Below are 16,837 nucleotides of genomic sequence, written 5' to 3'. Positions count from 1 at the left end.
TTCCCAGGACACCGTTTCTACATTTGCAAAACCCCAGCAGCTTTGAAAAAAACCCATAGTATTTGACACACCGAGATCAGGAATGGGTTACTTGGTCAGTTTTTGTGGATGGCTTCTCATCTGCTCCTTTGCCTTATTGAGAAAAACCATGTTGACATGTTGCTCACTATTGAAGAATGTACCAGCAATGGGCTTCAAAATTATTTTTCTTTCTGACACTCATAAAAATCATGAGTCATTTTTACAGTTAGAGACGATTCAATGGAGTTTGATCTTTCCTTGTTACACATTTCACAGATTTGGAAGAGGAACGCACTGCATGAAAAGATTTGTTAAGATTTGCGCTCTGTCTTGCTCATCATGTCAAAGAATAAACAAAGGAACACACTGAATATTGAGTGGTCTAGTCTCCATTACAAATGAGGTCAGGTGCTTGTTTAGTCATGTAAATGCAAGTTTTGCATCAAAGACGAGCAAAGAAGTAGATAAAAGAAAGGTAAAGATGAAACAAACTAAACACAGGTGCTCGCTTTAGCCATCTTTCATTAACAGTGTGATTGCATAAAAGTTTAAATTTACATTGTATTTTTTTAATTACCTCATTTATGGATGGATATACCGAGTTGCAAAAGGCTCGAAGAAACATGTTCCCTGTGTGTGTGTGTGTGTGTGTGTGTGTTTGTACTTGTTTAAATATCTTTGTGAGGACCAAGAACTGTCATTATACTTGTGGGGACCACCAATAAATATGAGGACCAAATGCCAGTCCTTGTGAATTTGAAGGCATGTTTTGAGGCTCAAAATGTTGTTTTGAGTTTAGGGTTACAATTAGGTTATAGTTCAGTTTAAGGTTAAGCATTCATTTCTGGGGGGTTAGTGTTCGTGTTAGTGAAATCGAGGCATTGTATCTATTCAATGTCCTCATTAAGATCTGAAAACAAACGTGTGTGCGGCATGCTGGACCATCTCCAGAGAAGAGCACTCCCATTGTTACCGTGGCCTTATCGTTTACACGGAGCATAATAGCCGAGGTGTCCACTTTCTGGCACCGTTTATCGAAAGGTCTGATAGAGGGAAACTATTTCAAAACATCATTGTCAATTAACGAGTGCAAAGGTCAAGAGGATGAGCTTGGAGAGAGAAAATGGGTTGAAAAATCCAGGACAAATTGTTGACTTTGACAGGGTGTCCAAGTAGAATGAAGCGAGGAAAGCAAAAAAGGGACAAGCAAAAAATTTTTCATGTGTTTTCAAGCACTGATTCAATGACTAGGGAATTTGTGAACTGATTAAGGCTCACATCCTAACACATGTCCTAAAATGTGTAGGTTAGATTAGTTGGTGATTGTAAACTAACCATAGGTGTAGAGTTCAGAGTGTGTGATTTTCTGTCGCTCTGGGATAGACTAGCGACATGCCCAGGATGAGCCCTGATTAAGTTTCTCCTGAACCTTCGAGTCAAGTCCTCGTGCGATCCAGTTTTTGTGTTTTGTGCCACGCTGAAAGGGAAAGCTGTATAGGCTTACTAATGAGAAGCTTCGAGAGATTTATCTCTCTTTTCCACTTATCATTTATCTTTCCCCAGACAACAATGCTAATTATTGTTTTCTTCATGTGCAGACTCTTTATGCAGTTTTGGTCCTGACAAAGAATCTTCATAAGCCAATTTCTCCTACCACTGCTGCTTGCTTTTGCTGTTCATTTCCTCCGTGATAGAAAATGATGGTGTAAAGGTTTGCGCTTCAATAGATTGAGTTATCTTTTTCTGCTTCTTCTCTGAGCTGCTCACTTTAGCGGCCGGGGTTTAATTTAATTAATCTGCACACATAGATGAATGACGAATGACATTTTTTTAGCAATCCCAATTTTTTTTTAAAAAGCACATCCCCAGAGTGATGCAATTTTGATTTAAAACTCCAACATTTTTTTATTTTAGCTCGATAGAAGATGGTGAACATTTAAAACAAATGACCTTTTAAAGTCTCACAAATGACATGCACATCTAAATTAGCTCCTTATTTCCAGTCAGAGAATAAAAGTCGCTCTAGCGTCACTTTCTTTGAAGTATTTTCAAGCTCTCTGGTAGCAATATTAGGCCTTTATACATGAAAGCATGCTCATCTCTGCCCACATCTGCTGTGATAAAGGAGAACACTACAGAGGCAAAGCCAAAAGCTCGTAGACCCCAATGAAGGGCTAACAAAGTAGCGGATGCAATTTGTATGAATTCTGCTCATAATGAGCGGTCTGCTGTCAGTGCAGGGCAGAGAAAGGCTCCTCTCAGCAGAGCTAAAGGATGGAAAATTACAGTTTAGAAAGGAGGGCCAGTAACCATGGTGAATGACCACCTCACTCCCTGCTTTCCTGTCTTTTTTACTGCTAAAACCCCATGTGCATCTACTTCAGAGCACAAAAACACACACGCACAACACAGCCACTTATTAAACTGTCAGGCAGTGATTTCAGCCTCAGGATTAGCCACCAGATTTGGACTGCTGGTTGCAGATTTGCAAGGGAAATTTTGAGTGGATATGTAACCACGGGGAATAAACAAAGATCACAGCAGATTTATAGTTTTACTCATAGGAATTAAGCCCTGGTAGATAATTTCACTGAACACTCACATGAAACTATCTTAAAAAAACAATAGCACTTTCTTTGTTTTCCTTCAAAAGGATGGTGCTGTCAGCATCTTGATATCTGAGAGAAGTAAATGCAGGGTCCTCTGCAAAGGTCAGGAGAAAGGAGATTGATGAAAGGGGAAGGAAACTCAAGATGGAGAGGTGAAAACTATCTATTGGGCTAGCATAACAGTGCTGCTGTTGATGTGAAGCCCACTGAGCTTGGATTACAGAAATATGGACACTTTGTTCTAGCACTGCTGTACCTGACAAAGGAAAAATGTTCAGTGTGAAACAATAATCTCCTAACAGTGGAAAAAAAGGTAGCGTAATAGAAGAACTGGATGAGTATCTTAAATGGAAATCCTGTCGGTCTTCATTTAGCTTTTGTATTAGTTTTTTTTTTTTTAGCCTTAAGACTTTGTTTGGATGTTTAGGAAGGGAAACTGGTTGTAGATGGCCTGGGGAAATGGGGCTTTTGGTTAAAGGTTAGCATAATTTTTTGTTGGGTAAACAGTGGTACTAAGAGGTTCATTTATCTATGCCACAAACTTGTACGTGGTTTTGTTTCAAGCTAAGTATCAACATCAACTATTTCAGCACATTTAGATCTAAACCTTTTAAAAAATCTTTTCACAGAAATGACCCAGGGGAGCTTTTGTTTGTTAGGCAAATGTATAAAATACCACAGCATGGAGCCACTGAGATATCCAACATCAGTAAAAAAAAAAATATAAGCATGAAAAAGAGATTGAAAATCATTCTTTATATTCAACATCAGGCTCGATTTAAATAATGCTTTCTTAACTTCGTAAAAAGTAAAAGGTAACAAATAAACAGATACACCAATAATATCACTAACTAGGACTAGAAATTATTAGTAAGATGATAAGCAACAACAGCACAAAAATACATAAAGATTTTAAAATTGAATTTATGTTATTTACTAAATTTATCTACACTGGTCTCATATCATCTCATGTGAAGTGTGAATGTCACAGGCTGCTGCATACTGCTGTTATTTAGAGCCTAGCTGGCCTATTTTGTCCTACTCTCAGTCTGAGTGCACCTCCTTTTACTCCTCCTCACACAAAAACACTTAAATGTAAAAGAACCCACCCACCACTTTAATCACACTCTAGATCTTGTTTTAACATATGGCATCGAACCTGAACATTTAACAGTGTTTCCTGAAAACCCTCTCCTGTCTGATCATTTCCTGATAACATTTACTTTTACAATAATTGATTACACAGCGGTGAAGAGTAGACTTTATCAAAGTAGATGTCTTTCTGAAAGCACTGTAACTAAGTTTAAGAATATAATCCACCCACTGTTATCATCTTCAATGCCCTGTACCAACACAGAGCAAAGCAGCTATCTGAACGCTACCCCAACAGAGGTCGATTATCTTGTTAATAATTTCACCTCCTCACTACGTACGACTCTGGATACTGTAGCTCCTGTGAAAACTAAGGCCTCAAATCAGAAGTACCTGACTCCGTGGTATAATTCTGAAACACGTACCCTAAAGCAGATGACTCGTAATCTGGAGAGGAAATGGCGTGTCACAAATCTAGAGGATCATCATTTAGCCTGGAGAAATAGTTTGCTGCTTTATAAGAAAGCCCTCCGCAAAGCCAGAACATCTTACTATTCATCACTGATTGAAGAAAATAAGAACAACCCTAGGTTTCTCTTCAGCACTGTAGCCAGGCTGACAAAAAGTCAGAGCTCTTTTGAGCCAACCATCCCTTTAACGTTAACTAGTAATGACTTCATGAACTTCTTCACAAATAAAATTTTTATCATTAGAGAAAAAATTACCAATAATCATCCCACAGATGTAATATTATCTACAGCTACTCTTAGTACCATTGATATTAAGTTAGACTCTTTTTCTCCAATTGATCTTTCTGAGTTAACTTCAATAATTACTTCCTCCAAACCATCAACGTGTCTTTTAGACCCCATTCCTACAAAACTGCTCAAAGAAGTCCTGCCATTAATTAATTCCTCGATCTTAAATATGATCAACCTATCTCTAATAATCGGCTATGTACCACAGGCCTTCAAGCTGGCTGTAGTTAAACCTTTACTCAAAAAGCCATCTCTAGACCCAGCAGTCTTAGCTAATTATAGGCCAATCTCCAACCTTCCTTTCATATCAAAAATCCTTGAAAGAGTAGTTGTCAAACAGCTAACAGATCATCTGCAGAGGAATGGTTTATTTGAAGAGTTTCAGTCAGGTTTCAGAGCTCAGCACAGCACAGAAACAGCTTTAGTGAAGGTTACAAATGATCTTCTTATGGCCTCTGACAGTGGACTCATCTCTGTGCTTGTCCTGCTAGACCTCAGTGCAGCGTTCGATACTGTTGATCATAATATCCTATTAGAGCGATTAGAACATGCTGTAGGTATTACAAGTACTGCGCTGCAGTGGTTTGTATCATATCTATCTAATAGACTCCAATTCGTGCATGTAAATGGAGAGTCCTCTTCACACACTGAGGTTAATTATGGAGTTCCACAGGGTTCAGTGCTAGGACCAATTCTGTTTACATTATACATGCTTCCCTTAGGCAGTATCATTAGAAGACATAGCATACATTTTCACTGCTATGCAGATGACACCCAGCTCTATCTGTCCATGAAGCCAGATAACACACACCAATTAGTTAAACTGCAGGAATGTCTTAAAGACATAAAGACCTGGATGGCCGCTAACTTTCTGCTTCTTAATTCAGATAAAACTGAGGTTATTGTACTCGGCCCTGAAAATCTTAGAAATATGATATCTAATCAGATTCTTACTCTGGATGGCATTACCTTGGCCTCCAGTAATGCGGTGAGGAACCTTGGAGTCATTTTTGACCAGGACATGTCCTTCAACGCACATATTAAACAAATATGTAAGACTGCTTTCTTCCATTTGCGCAACATCTCTAAAATTAGAAATATCCTGTCTCAGAGTGACGCTGAAAAACTAGTTCATGCATTTATTACTTCCAGGCTGGACTACTGTAATTCATTATTATCAGGATGTCCAAAAAACTCACTGAAAAGCCTTCAGCTAATCCAAAATGCTGCAGCAAGAGTCCTGACAGGGACTAGAAAGAGAGAGCATATTTCTCCTGTTTTGGCTTCCCTTCATTGGCTTCCTGTTAAATCCAGAATTGAATTCAAAATCCTGCTCCTCACATACAAGGTCTTAAATAATCAGGCCCCATCTTATCTTAATGACCTTGTAGTACCATATCACCCTATTAGAGCGCTCCGCTCTCGCTCTGCAGGCCTACTTGTTGTTCCTAGAGTATTTAAAAGTAGAATGGGAGGGAGAGCCTTCAGTTTTCAGGCCCCTCTTCTGTGGAACCAGCTTCCAGTTTGGATTCGGGAGACAGACACTATCTCTACTTTTAAGATTAGGCTTAAAACTTTCCTTTTTTCTAAAGCATATAGTTAGGGCTGGACCAGGTGACCCTGAATCCTCCCTTTGTTATGCTGCAATAGATGTAGGCTGCCGGGGGATTCCCATGATGCATTGAGTTTTTCCTTTCCAGTCACCTTTCTCACTCACTATGTATTAATAGACCTCTCTGCATTGAATCATATCTGTTATTAACCTCTGTCTCTCTTCCACAGCATGTCTTTATCCTGTCTTCCTTCTCTCACCCCAACCGGTCGCAGCAGATGGCCGCCCCTCCCTGAGCCTGGTTCTGCCGGAGGTTTCTTCCTGTTAAAAGGGAGTTTTTCCTTCCCACTGTCGCCAAAGTGCTTGCTCATAGGGGGTCATATGATTGTTGGGTTTTTCTCTGTATCTATGAAGCGCCTTGAGGCGACTTTTGTTGTGATTTGGCGCTATATAAATAAAATTGAATTGAATTGAATTGAAATAATATTAATGGAGTTGGTGACAACATGTTCTTGTCATAGTTAAGTCTGAGAGTGACGTCAATATAGCTGTTCAGTCATCTCAGCTAATTTAATCACAGCATGCTGTTGAAATAAAATCCCGAGTTGATGCTAATACACAGTGTAGTGAATACTGAATACTGAAGTGAATCGATTGGCCTGTTGTCACCAATATCCAGTCTAGTATCCAATCCAAATGTGAAATAGGTACGCCTAGGGATGGGTATCGTTTAGGTTTTATCCAATACCAGTCCCAAACCGATACTTTTGAAACGGTGCCGGTGCTTAAACGGTGCTCGAACCGGTGCTCGAACCGGTGCTTAAAGAATGAAGAACACAAACTTTGTCCAAAAACCTCTCATGTTTAGCTGTTTTTTTGTAAAAAGATAACAATGTTAGCCTTTTCTGCAGCTATAGGGGATTTATGATATCACTCTTGGCTGGAAGTAGTGCTTAAACAATGGAAAAAACCCCACAAACTTTGTCCAAAAACTTCTCATGTTTAACTGTTTTCCACTTTTTCTTTGGTCATTTTAGCCTTTTTGGCCAGGGTGAAGGGAGCATCTGCCATCAAACAAGAAGACAGCCGCATGTAACTACAACGGTGTTTGCTAGTTCACCTTACCTGCATTAATTTAATAACGTGGTTAGCCTACTCAACGTAAATTACACACGAACAACGAAAAGAAGTCCAGAAGTCCAGACGCTTTTCTTTGCAAGCTCCTTTGACTACGATGACCTGGATGACTGAGAACCTTCACAGACATACACGAACAACATTAAGCTACTCACGCAGAGAAGCACGGCTGCTGCTGCCATCATGATCATCATCATTTCTGCTACACTGGCAGGGCTAGGGGCCAGGACTCTCCTCTTCGGGTTTTTGGGGGATGTTGCTAACTCCGGGACCGATAACAGGCACCACACCCGCAGTAGATGTGCTCCATGTGAGGTCTCGCAGCAAGCTATCAAATACAGCGCATTTCTCGGCTTTTAAAAAACCGCTATGCGTCACCAGGTGTTTCATCAGAGTCGAGGTGTTACCTCCTTTGCACAGTATCACCTTAAAGCACTTGTTGCAGGCTGCTGAGTTTGCATCTTTTGCTGTGAAGTACAGCCAGACTTTTGACTTAATCACCGGAGGACTACTTCAGCCAGCTCTGAAGGCTTCTCCTCGCCTATCCGCAAGTCTCCTCCCAGTGACATAAATTGTCAAAGTCATACAGAAAACAGTGGTTTACCAATGGCAGCAAGAAATGGTCTCTGGGGCTCATGCATGTGTATTTAAGGGATATTTCAGAAAAAAAGTGATTAATTAACCAGCAGACCAACATTTCCATCCCTTGAGACAAATTACATTATAGTCCATTCGCCAGAAACACCACACACACACACACACACACAAAGAAACACATCAACCACCCTTTTGGACGATGGCTGTTTCATTTCTTATCAAACCTCCTTGAGATTGCTGACAGTGTTTTCCAGACATCTCCAGGTTTGTACTGCTCTCTATCAAAGCAGGAACACAAATTACATGGTCCGACTGCCAAAAGGCAAAGAAAACCAATATCTGACACAAACACTTTCTCTCCTCTGAGGTTGACCTCCATTACATGTTTGTCTGGAGCTTGACATTTCTAAAGGGCTACAGCAGAAAATGAAAAAAGGAGAAAGATGGAGAACGGGGGGAGCTGACAGGAAGGATTTTTGAGGAGTACTGAAAGCAGCAGCAGTAGCAAGGTCTCCTTGAACCTTCATGAAAATATCACGGCTACATGTGGCTTTTCTCGTGCATCAGCAGGTGCAAACAAGGAAAGGCTAATTCAAAAAAAGGCAATTTCAGTGTGTTGTATCTTCAGTTCTACAACAGAAATCAACTACAACAAGGAACATTTCAACCTGTGCTCCAACTTTATACAGAGGGTGTATAAACTAATACATGAAGACAGCTCCTGTTAACAGAAATCCCTGCTGTGCTGCTCTCAGCAGGGCGCTCACAACACGCAATCTAACCTCCCCCCCTCCTGGTACTAACTGGCCTGCGACCAAATCCCCCAGGTGCTCTATAAGTAAACTCCTAGACTGCCCATTGTGGCTAAAACTGTTACATAATCCCTGACCGCTGTACATACCTGGCAAGACTTCCTGTTTGTAGTATAATAAGGCTTTTGCACCTACAGTATATGCTCTCTAAGATCCAAGTCAAATCTGCCTGTGACAAAAACACAGCCAATGTTGTGCTCTTACCTCTAGTACGAGCCACAGCTGATCCCCACATTTGATGTCCTTCTTGTAATACATCCCGTAAAACTTGACCACATTGGCATGGTCAGAAAGAGCTTTGAGGATGTTGTATTCAGCTTCAATTTCCTCATCGATATCCTGAAACACAAGAGCAAACATCAGCTAAGTGTGTACGACACACACATTTTAACACCTACAATCTCATCTTTAGCTATTTTTTTTACCAGCCATATTTTATCTTTGAATGTTTAATGCCAAATAACAGAGTAATAGAGGTAATACTAATTACTACCTGGACTACTGTCTAGGCATGAGTTAAATAATATTAATACCATTTTCATACTGGTAGAAAAATTTGAAATTATGAACTGGAGAGGGTTACTTCACATAAGATAAAAGCTATTACTTTTTTAATAATCCCAATGTTGGGGAATTTTTTTGTTACAGAAGCTAAAAATAAGACCAAACACACCCAATTAATAGCCTGAATAATTTTAGCTTAATAAAATAAAATACAATCTTACTTTAAAGTAAAAAGTAATTTGTAAAAAGAACAAAAATTGTATATTAAAATAATTTTATGTTTAAATACAAATATTAAGAAATGACAAGAAATACATAAGAGTAAAATATCTAAAATTCAAAAAGCAAAAACCGAATTCAAATGAATTTAGTACAATAAATATATCAAATATCAGCTGACATGTAAGTGGCTCAGTAACAGTCATGCTCATTAATAACTAGTGTATGAAAGTGTTACATAATGTATACTTTTATCACTGTTTTTTACTTCAAAAACAACAAGCCATGTTGTTTTTGAAGTGATCTATAAATAAAGTTGGATTGGATTGGCTGATTGACAAGTTGTTACATTTACAAAGTTATTTATTGCTTGTTACAGTGTTTATGCTAAGCAGAGCTAACCATCCACTGGATCCTGCTTCTCGGTCCTCTTAGTTTAACTCTAACCAAGAAAATAACAATATAAAGATCAGCTGAATGGATACTTTGTTATTATTGCTTACATTTTTTCTTTCATTTATTTACCTTCTAGACTTTGTGGAGAAAACTGTAATTTATTTGCTTTCTCTCTCAACTTTTTCTATTCCTACACCAGTAGTGATGAGGAGGATACTCTCAACTATCTTCATTCAAGAGAACAGTGACAGAGTTGTGGTGATATCACAGATACACAGCCAATGCAATGTCCATAAACCAGACTTTGAGAATGATTCATTTCTTTGTCCTGTGATTTCTAAGACATGTATCTGCAGCTCCTCATTTAACTGCTTTGCAACCTTTTTAAATATCAAGAACGTCATCGGTTGCCTGATTTGATCAAAGAAAAACAGAGCGACCGACCTTCGGACACTATGCAAAGTCTCCACCATTTATTCTGCAATTTAATGTGGGCGAAAGGACATATCCAGGACATGTTAAATACAGCAGTCATCGTATACTCTTCTTCTGAATGTTGCACGGTTATTAAAGCCTAAAGACCGGGAACTTTTAGCATATAATGCAAATCGTGCTGGTGGACATTTAATCTTGTACAGTATTTAGTACTATATCACAAGTGATAAACAGTAGCAGTACTACAATAAATAGTACTGAGCAGAATCCTATTGTAGTTGGTGGCATCGGAAGTCTGACACCCCTCGTACAGAGTCCTGAAACCAGATTTTTGATTTCAAACATATGGTTTGGGGGTCAAAATGGGCACAGCAAAGACTCTAATTCCAATGGATGGTTTTGGAAAATGTGAAGGAGGGCATAATTTTTTAGACTTCCTGCGTTCATACTAAACCAAAGTAATTACATTTTTTTTCATGTTTTGTCTGTAAAAAAAAAAAAAAAAAAAGTTTTATAACTACAACAAAGACAGGGCAACAAACTACTTAACACTGTTGAAATTGCACCTTTGATATATGAAGATTTCTTAGGGACTAAATGTGCAGTTAAACTTTTTTTTACACTGACAGAAATGGGAATTTCAAAGATCCAGGCCACTTAAGATCAAAGTGGCTATATGTGGCCCACAATGTAAAATGACTTTGCTTTATACATTTAATGTAGCTTAAGGTAGAAAGCAAAAGTACAGAAAATTACTGGACTACAAATCGCTTTTCATCAAAAAAAGTAAAAAGAAAAAGATAAAGCTTGAAACTAAACATAACATACAGTATTTAAAAAAATCTGTACTGCATCTTCTATATGTGAACGAAATGAGTGCAGTGATTAAGATTATGGTAATGATGCGCTTTGCGTTTCTTAATAATTAGAAACAAATCCCCTCCCAAATTAATGAGACTTGAAGAGTGTGTTTAATAGAAGAACCCTGCTGCTCATTAAATGCCTCTAAATAAACCATGCACTATAACGTAGACTCAAAATAGACAACACAATCGATGAAGAACGGTAACAAACAGACTACTCAAATATGGTAATGCTCAGAAATGTAACACATCTGAAGTAATCTTCTGTAAATGGTAAATCTAGTAATTATAAAAAATGTTGACTCTATAGGACAGATCAGTCCCACAATGTCAAGTTTAACATCATGTTTCCCTGCAGCATGACAAAGTCTTCTTCTCATTAGGCCGTTTCTTTTTTTTCTTCTCCTTCTTCACACACTTCTGCTGTAATGCCAAATTTGTGTTTTGGCTCTGTGCTAAAGCACCCCACAAGCAACGCAAGTCCAAAATGATCAGAGTGCTAAACTGATATCATCAGAGGCAATTTGCTGAGATAATTTGCTGATGGTTGTAGATGGGAAGAATAGTTACAAGAATCTCGCTTGAGGTGTTTCCAACCTGCTTGGCTTTATTCTCTTCACAGGCTGAGAACAAAGCAGAGCAGAGTGATGTTTATCTTACCGAGGGCAGAGCTAATAAGTCAGACTACACTGACGATTTGATTTTTTGTGCTTGCAAAGCCAGAGGTTTTTCACATCATAAAGGTTTTTCTTTCTTTGTGAGATGGTGGGGCCTTTACTGTTTACTTCTCAGTAAGTTTTCTACCCAGCTATTTAGATTTCCTTTTAAATACCAGCTGGTATACATAGCCTATGGGCACGCTTCAGATGAAATGTAAAGAAAAATCATGACTTTTAACCTTGGAAGATCATGTGCACTCCCTGTTCCAGATATAAATCTCTAAAAAAAAAAAAAAGGTAAAAGGTAAAAAATAATGAAACATATAAAATACACATTTTCAGTTTAAAAAGATGAAATTTGATCACATTTAAGGTGTCATACAACAGGGAAAACTACACTAACAATCAACTAAAACTAAAGTAAAGATGTAGGAAAGTAAAAACACCCAGAAATCGATGATGTAAATTAAACACTTGCCATGTCACAAGACATAAACGTGTACTTCTTGTGCCATCACTAAGAGCAAAACAATATGTATAGATATATATACCAATCAGGCATTAACATGACATTATGCTTAAAATTGTGTTGGTCCCCCTTTTGCTGTAGTTGGGGCCTCACTTGTTTAACCAGCACAATCCACAGATGGTCGATTGTTGGCATCTTGTTGGCGCTTTTGGTGGCAAACAAGCCTCAGCATGGGCACGGTGACTGGTCTATAGCCCCATAAGCAACAAACTATAATGCACTGTGTATTCTGACACCTTTCTATCACAACCAGCATTGCATTTTTACCGATTTGAGCTACTCTCATCTGCTCATCTGTTGGATCAGACCCAATGGTCAGCCTTTGCTCCCTGTGTACATCAATGAGCTTTGACTGTCCATGACACTGTTGCTGGTTCATCTGTAGCTGGTCAGTGAGTCATCAGAGCTTTGGTAATTTTTACACACTGTGCACTTGGCACTGATCAGTTTCGCTCTATAAGTTCTTGGTCTGACATTTTGTGGCTGAATCACTGTGTTTTCTAAATGTCAGATGTGAAATATGTGGAATATTTAGGAGGGAAAAATTTCACAAATGCACCTGTTGCAATGGCGACATCCGTTGCAGTGCCATACTGAAATTCAGTGAACTCTATAGAATGACCTATTCTAAGCGCTGGATTCCCTGAAAACACCTGAATTCAAAGATTAAGTGATATGATCCAGTACTTACAGAAACAAATTACAAAAACATATTACAATTCCAGATTGTAGCCGTTACTTTCTTTGTTTCAGTCATAAAAAATATTGAAGAAGTCTTAAAGCTCTTTCACAATGTACTTACTATGTAACAAACTCAACTTACATGGATCGGATCCAGTATCTTCACAGCTGCTTTACTTCCATCTATTTTATTAAGCACCTTATAGACTTTTCCATAGGTCCCTTTACCAATTGTCTCGATGATTTCCCAGGTGTCGGTCGGATCTGGAAAGTTGTCAAAGACAATCGATTTCCCTGATCGTGGAAACATCTTTAGGAGATATCTCCTGCAGAATGGGAAAAACACATGTACATGTGGGTCAGTGATAGAGAAGGGGCAGGCGGTAAGTTGGGGGGGGGGGACATTGTGCTGTGTGTGACCTATATTATACACCAGTTAGTGCAGCTATACTGTTATTAATCCATGTCTGAACTGAGTAAACACATTAGCAAAGAGCTCAGATGAAGGGGATTTAAAGCTATTGTGCAAGTACATAATGTACAGTAGATCTTTTCCTTCAGATTCTAAATTCAACACCTGAAGCTTAATCAGATGAGTGTTCAAAGTTCACGGTTTGTTTGGGAATTAAACTGGAAGTGTTTTACTTGAGGATAATCCGGGGATGCAATATAGATGGGGGGTTAAATTGGGTCTTTAGGGGATTTAACGCCCATCTATATCTGCAGTAAATATTACATCTAGAGGAAATAGCTTTGATTTTCAGCAGATTGAAGCTTTATAACATAACAATGCATAAAAATAAAGGCAACAACTGTGCTTGCCTTCATTAAGACTCTTCAGTGTCCTGTTACAGATAAATGGGATGTCTTAGCTTTAAGTCACAGCTTTTCAGAGGGGTGTGCTTCCTGCTTTCAGGTCCAATAAGACACATTCCCAATTTTTAAGGCTGATATCATTCAGCACCAAATTGATCAAGATATTCAGCAAGATACATCCAAAATGGCAAGGTGATAATATGTACATATATTTTAAAAAGCAAACAGCTATTAGTAAATAAACCCATATGTTGTCTTTGCATGGAAATATGCAGAAGAAAGTTCAGGTTCTGCAGATCAATCAGATAATTACATGAAATGCAATTACAGCCAAATCTCAAGAGAGTCTTTCGTGTATCCTTCAAAGGTGTCTGTCTGTCATCACAGATTTGTTCCCATAACTCAAAGAACCACATCCACAAAGCTAAAGCAAAGACAAAAGCACAACTCTCTAAATCAAACTTACATTATTCTCCGAAATCAATGCAGCACATTTTTTTGGGGAAAACAAAGCAATTAATCCATTTCTGTGCAAAAGGTTAGCAGTGGCAGGCCAGCCTGGCCCGGCAGTGAGTACCACAAACAGAGGAGGAGCTAACGAAAGCTAATCTCACTAGCAATTCCCCTGCTGCAGGGCTGCCATTGGAAACTAGCTCTGAGAGATTGGAGATACAGTGGGATTAGCAGGAATTAGTCTCTGTTGCAGCATGAGCCTTTCCCCATATAGATGCCCATTCACACACAAAAGAAAACTAGCTTGAGTGGAAGTGCACAGTGATGCAAAAAGCCTTCTTCTTCTTTTTATTATCATTTTTCACTTTATTTTGCGGTGAGAGAAGACTGCCACCCAGGGTGCCATCTTATACTCAGCTCCTGCAGTTATTTTATCTGAACTAGTTAAGATGATTTAAATTGTACAGATTCCTGCACACAGCAAGATAAAACTGGCAGACAGGCACATTATTTTGCAGAGATATCATCAGCCATTGCCCATGCAGAGCAATTAGACTCCTATACATGTATCCTTGTGTAGGTAATTGCACTTGTAATGTACATTGCCCAAGTAATCCACAGACATCCTCAATAATACATCATTGCCTGTGTGTGTCAACATGCTGCGACACATGAGAGGGGAGGGCGAAACCTAAGGACTCACAGTGGACACCTCCAACAGGATCACAAGCTGCAAGGAAGTAACCCTTTAGAGGAGGCAGTGTGCGTGAGTTTGTGACTGCATGCATGTGGTTATTTAAGCTTGTGTGCCCCAGAGTACTGGCTGCCTGTCACTTTTCATTAGCTGTTAAAGGTTGTGGCATTAACCATAGTCTGTGTGCACAAATAATGAAATGCAGATGTGTAACTGAGCATGTATTTACTGCTTTGCTATTATTTGATAGAAATAATACAGTTTTGTTGCTGTTGTTTTGTGTCTTGTTTATGTGAAAATTAAATATAAATGTGTGGGTTTTTTTTAAGTCAAGTGAAGGCACACTCCTTGATCTGAGTGGCATCTGATCAGGACGTCTGGCCACTTGAGGCTACTCTGTAACCCTGATGAATAGGTTAACGTTTCAGCTTAACCTTGGCACATGAAGTTTGCCCGTCTACAAGCTGAGATAATCTGCCTCACTGGGCTCATCAAAGTCAAAAAACGCAGCGCTCCCACTCAGAAAACATGAGCTTGGTAAAAGAATTCTGTGAAGCAAGTGGCTACGACTGGAAAGACACAGAAAAAGATCCTCATAATATCAAGTCAAATAAGCCCATGTGAATAGACGAAACTTGAAAGCATAGCCACAGAATTTATTAGAAATAATATAAAAGTACAAACAATAAGGCATGTCAAATCTTGCAAACAGTTCATCGACAGCTGTAGCAGCTTAACTTCTCCACATAGTAAACATAAGTTACACTTTACAATCTTTACAGACTTAAATGTTGCCAAATTATTACAAGTGAACTAACTTTACTGACCTTTGATGGCTTGCACACATGGATGGTAAGGATAAAGCATAGATTGCACTTTCACATATGCACGCGTACACACACACGGTATCCATACAGCCTGCACTGGGCTACTACTGAGCCACTCCCAAAGTTTGCAAATAAGAAATCCAAATGAAGCAGCCTTGACGTGTTTATGTTTGCAGTCAAAGCTGAAAACCTGTTTAGGTAAGTCAAGAAGCTGGATCAGCCAGTATAAAAAGTTAGTATCATACTTACTCTTTCCTAAGTGCATTAACATGCTTGGGTATCAGTTGTGGATGGCAGCAGCAGCAGCAACAGACCAGAGCAGGATGTTGTTCCTGTGTGCCCCAGCCACCTCTGCTATGTATTATACATCAAGAATAAGGAACACTCGCAAAGTTATTATCCCCAAGTAATTGGTTTTAGTAATTATCTTAGGCATGAGGACATCCAGTAGCCAGCAGCCGATCAATTGATAGTGTCATAAATTAACCTGCAGAAGACAAGCTAACAATGGGCGAGTATACGGACGACAACAAGGAGCGAGTCAGGTGAAACAGGCCATGGCTGCTCTGGTGCTCCTCTCAGCATCATTCAGCAGTGTCCCATTACACGGGTGCTGCTGGGCAAAGAGTCCCAGCAGTGCCAGCAGAGCTCGGCTGAGAGTTCAGTTCAAAGGGCTCGAGTGATGTTATCTGAAACCTGCTTCACATAAAGTTTATTTAATGCAGTCATTTTATATCAGTAAATCCAACTCTTTCTCGTTTTTGACGCGTAGAATGAAGTCAGAGAGTCAAATATTGTAAGGATGAACAAAACCTGAGAAAGAGATTATATTTATTTTCACTGCATGTGAGCGCCCTGTTTGCACAGACTGTAAAAAAAAAAGACTAACGTGACATCATCTATTGATTAGCCCTATTATGAAAAACTGACCTTGATGTTTTCAGCGTTGCCGTCTTCGTGTTTTGAAAGCGAGGTGTGAGAAACCAAGGCACCACACCTCATTAGCCAATCAAGATATTCTGGATGATCTTCCTTCTTGACTCTAATAATGACCATAATTTACCAAATGAACGTAATGGTTTATTTAATATGACATTGAAATAGTGACTGAGTCTGTAAAGCCATCAGGGAAGCGTTTTCAGAGGTCTCGGAATGAGGGAAAGACTGACTCAGCTGAGCTGGG

The 16,837-nt window shown here is 39.1% G+C and overlaps 1 protein-coding gene across 8 annotated transcripts in view; it reads right to left on the bottom strand.

The window, feature by feature from the left end:
• myo3a (myosin IIIA) overlaps positions 1-14,258 on the bottom strand; it is a 69,514-nt gene extending 55,256 nt beyond the window's left edge. For all 8 annotated transcript variants that reach the window (XM_085286778.1, XM_085286781.1, XM_085286784.1 and 5 more), the window contains exons 1-3: positions 14,147-14,258; positions 13,007-13,190; positions 8,783-8,917 (exon numbers count right to left, since the gene is read on the bottom strand). In XM_085286778.1, coding sequence (XP_085142904.1) covers positions 8,783-8,917; positions 13,007-13,190; positions 14,147-14,148 — 321 coding nt within the window. In that variant the 5' untranslated portion in view covers positions 14,149-14,258. The remainder of the gene's footprint in view (positions 1-8,782; positions 8,918-13,006; positions 13,191-14,146) is intronic.
• Positions 14,259-16,837: the final 2,579 nt, after the last annotated feature.

Source organism: Mchenga conophoros, linkage group LG9 (assembly GCF_057382185.1).
Source record: "Mchenga conophoros isolate Kocher_MC1m ecotype Shallow Benthic linkage group LG9, M_conophoros_male_GT1.1, whole genome shotgun sequence".
Classification (NCBI taxonomy): Eukaryota; Metazoa; Chordata; class Actinopteri; order Cichliformes; family Cichlidae; genus Mchenga; species Mchenga conophoros.
Note: the sequence above shows the minus strand (reverse complement) of the source record. Positions and strands in the feature narration are given on the sequence as shown.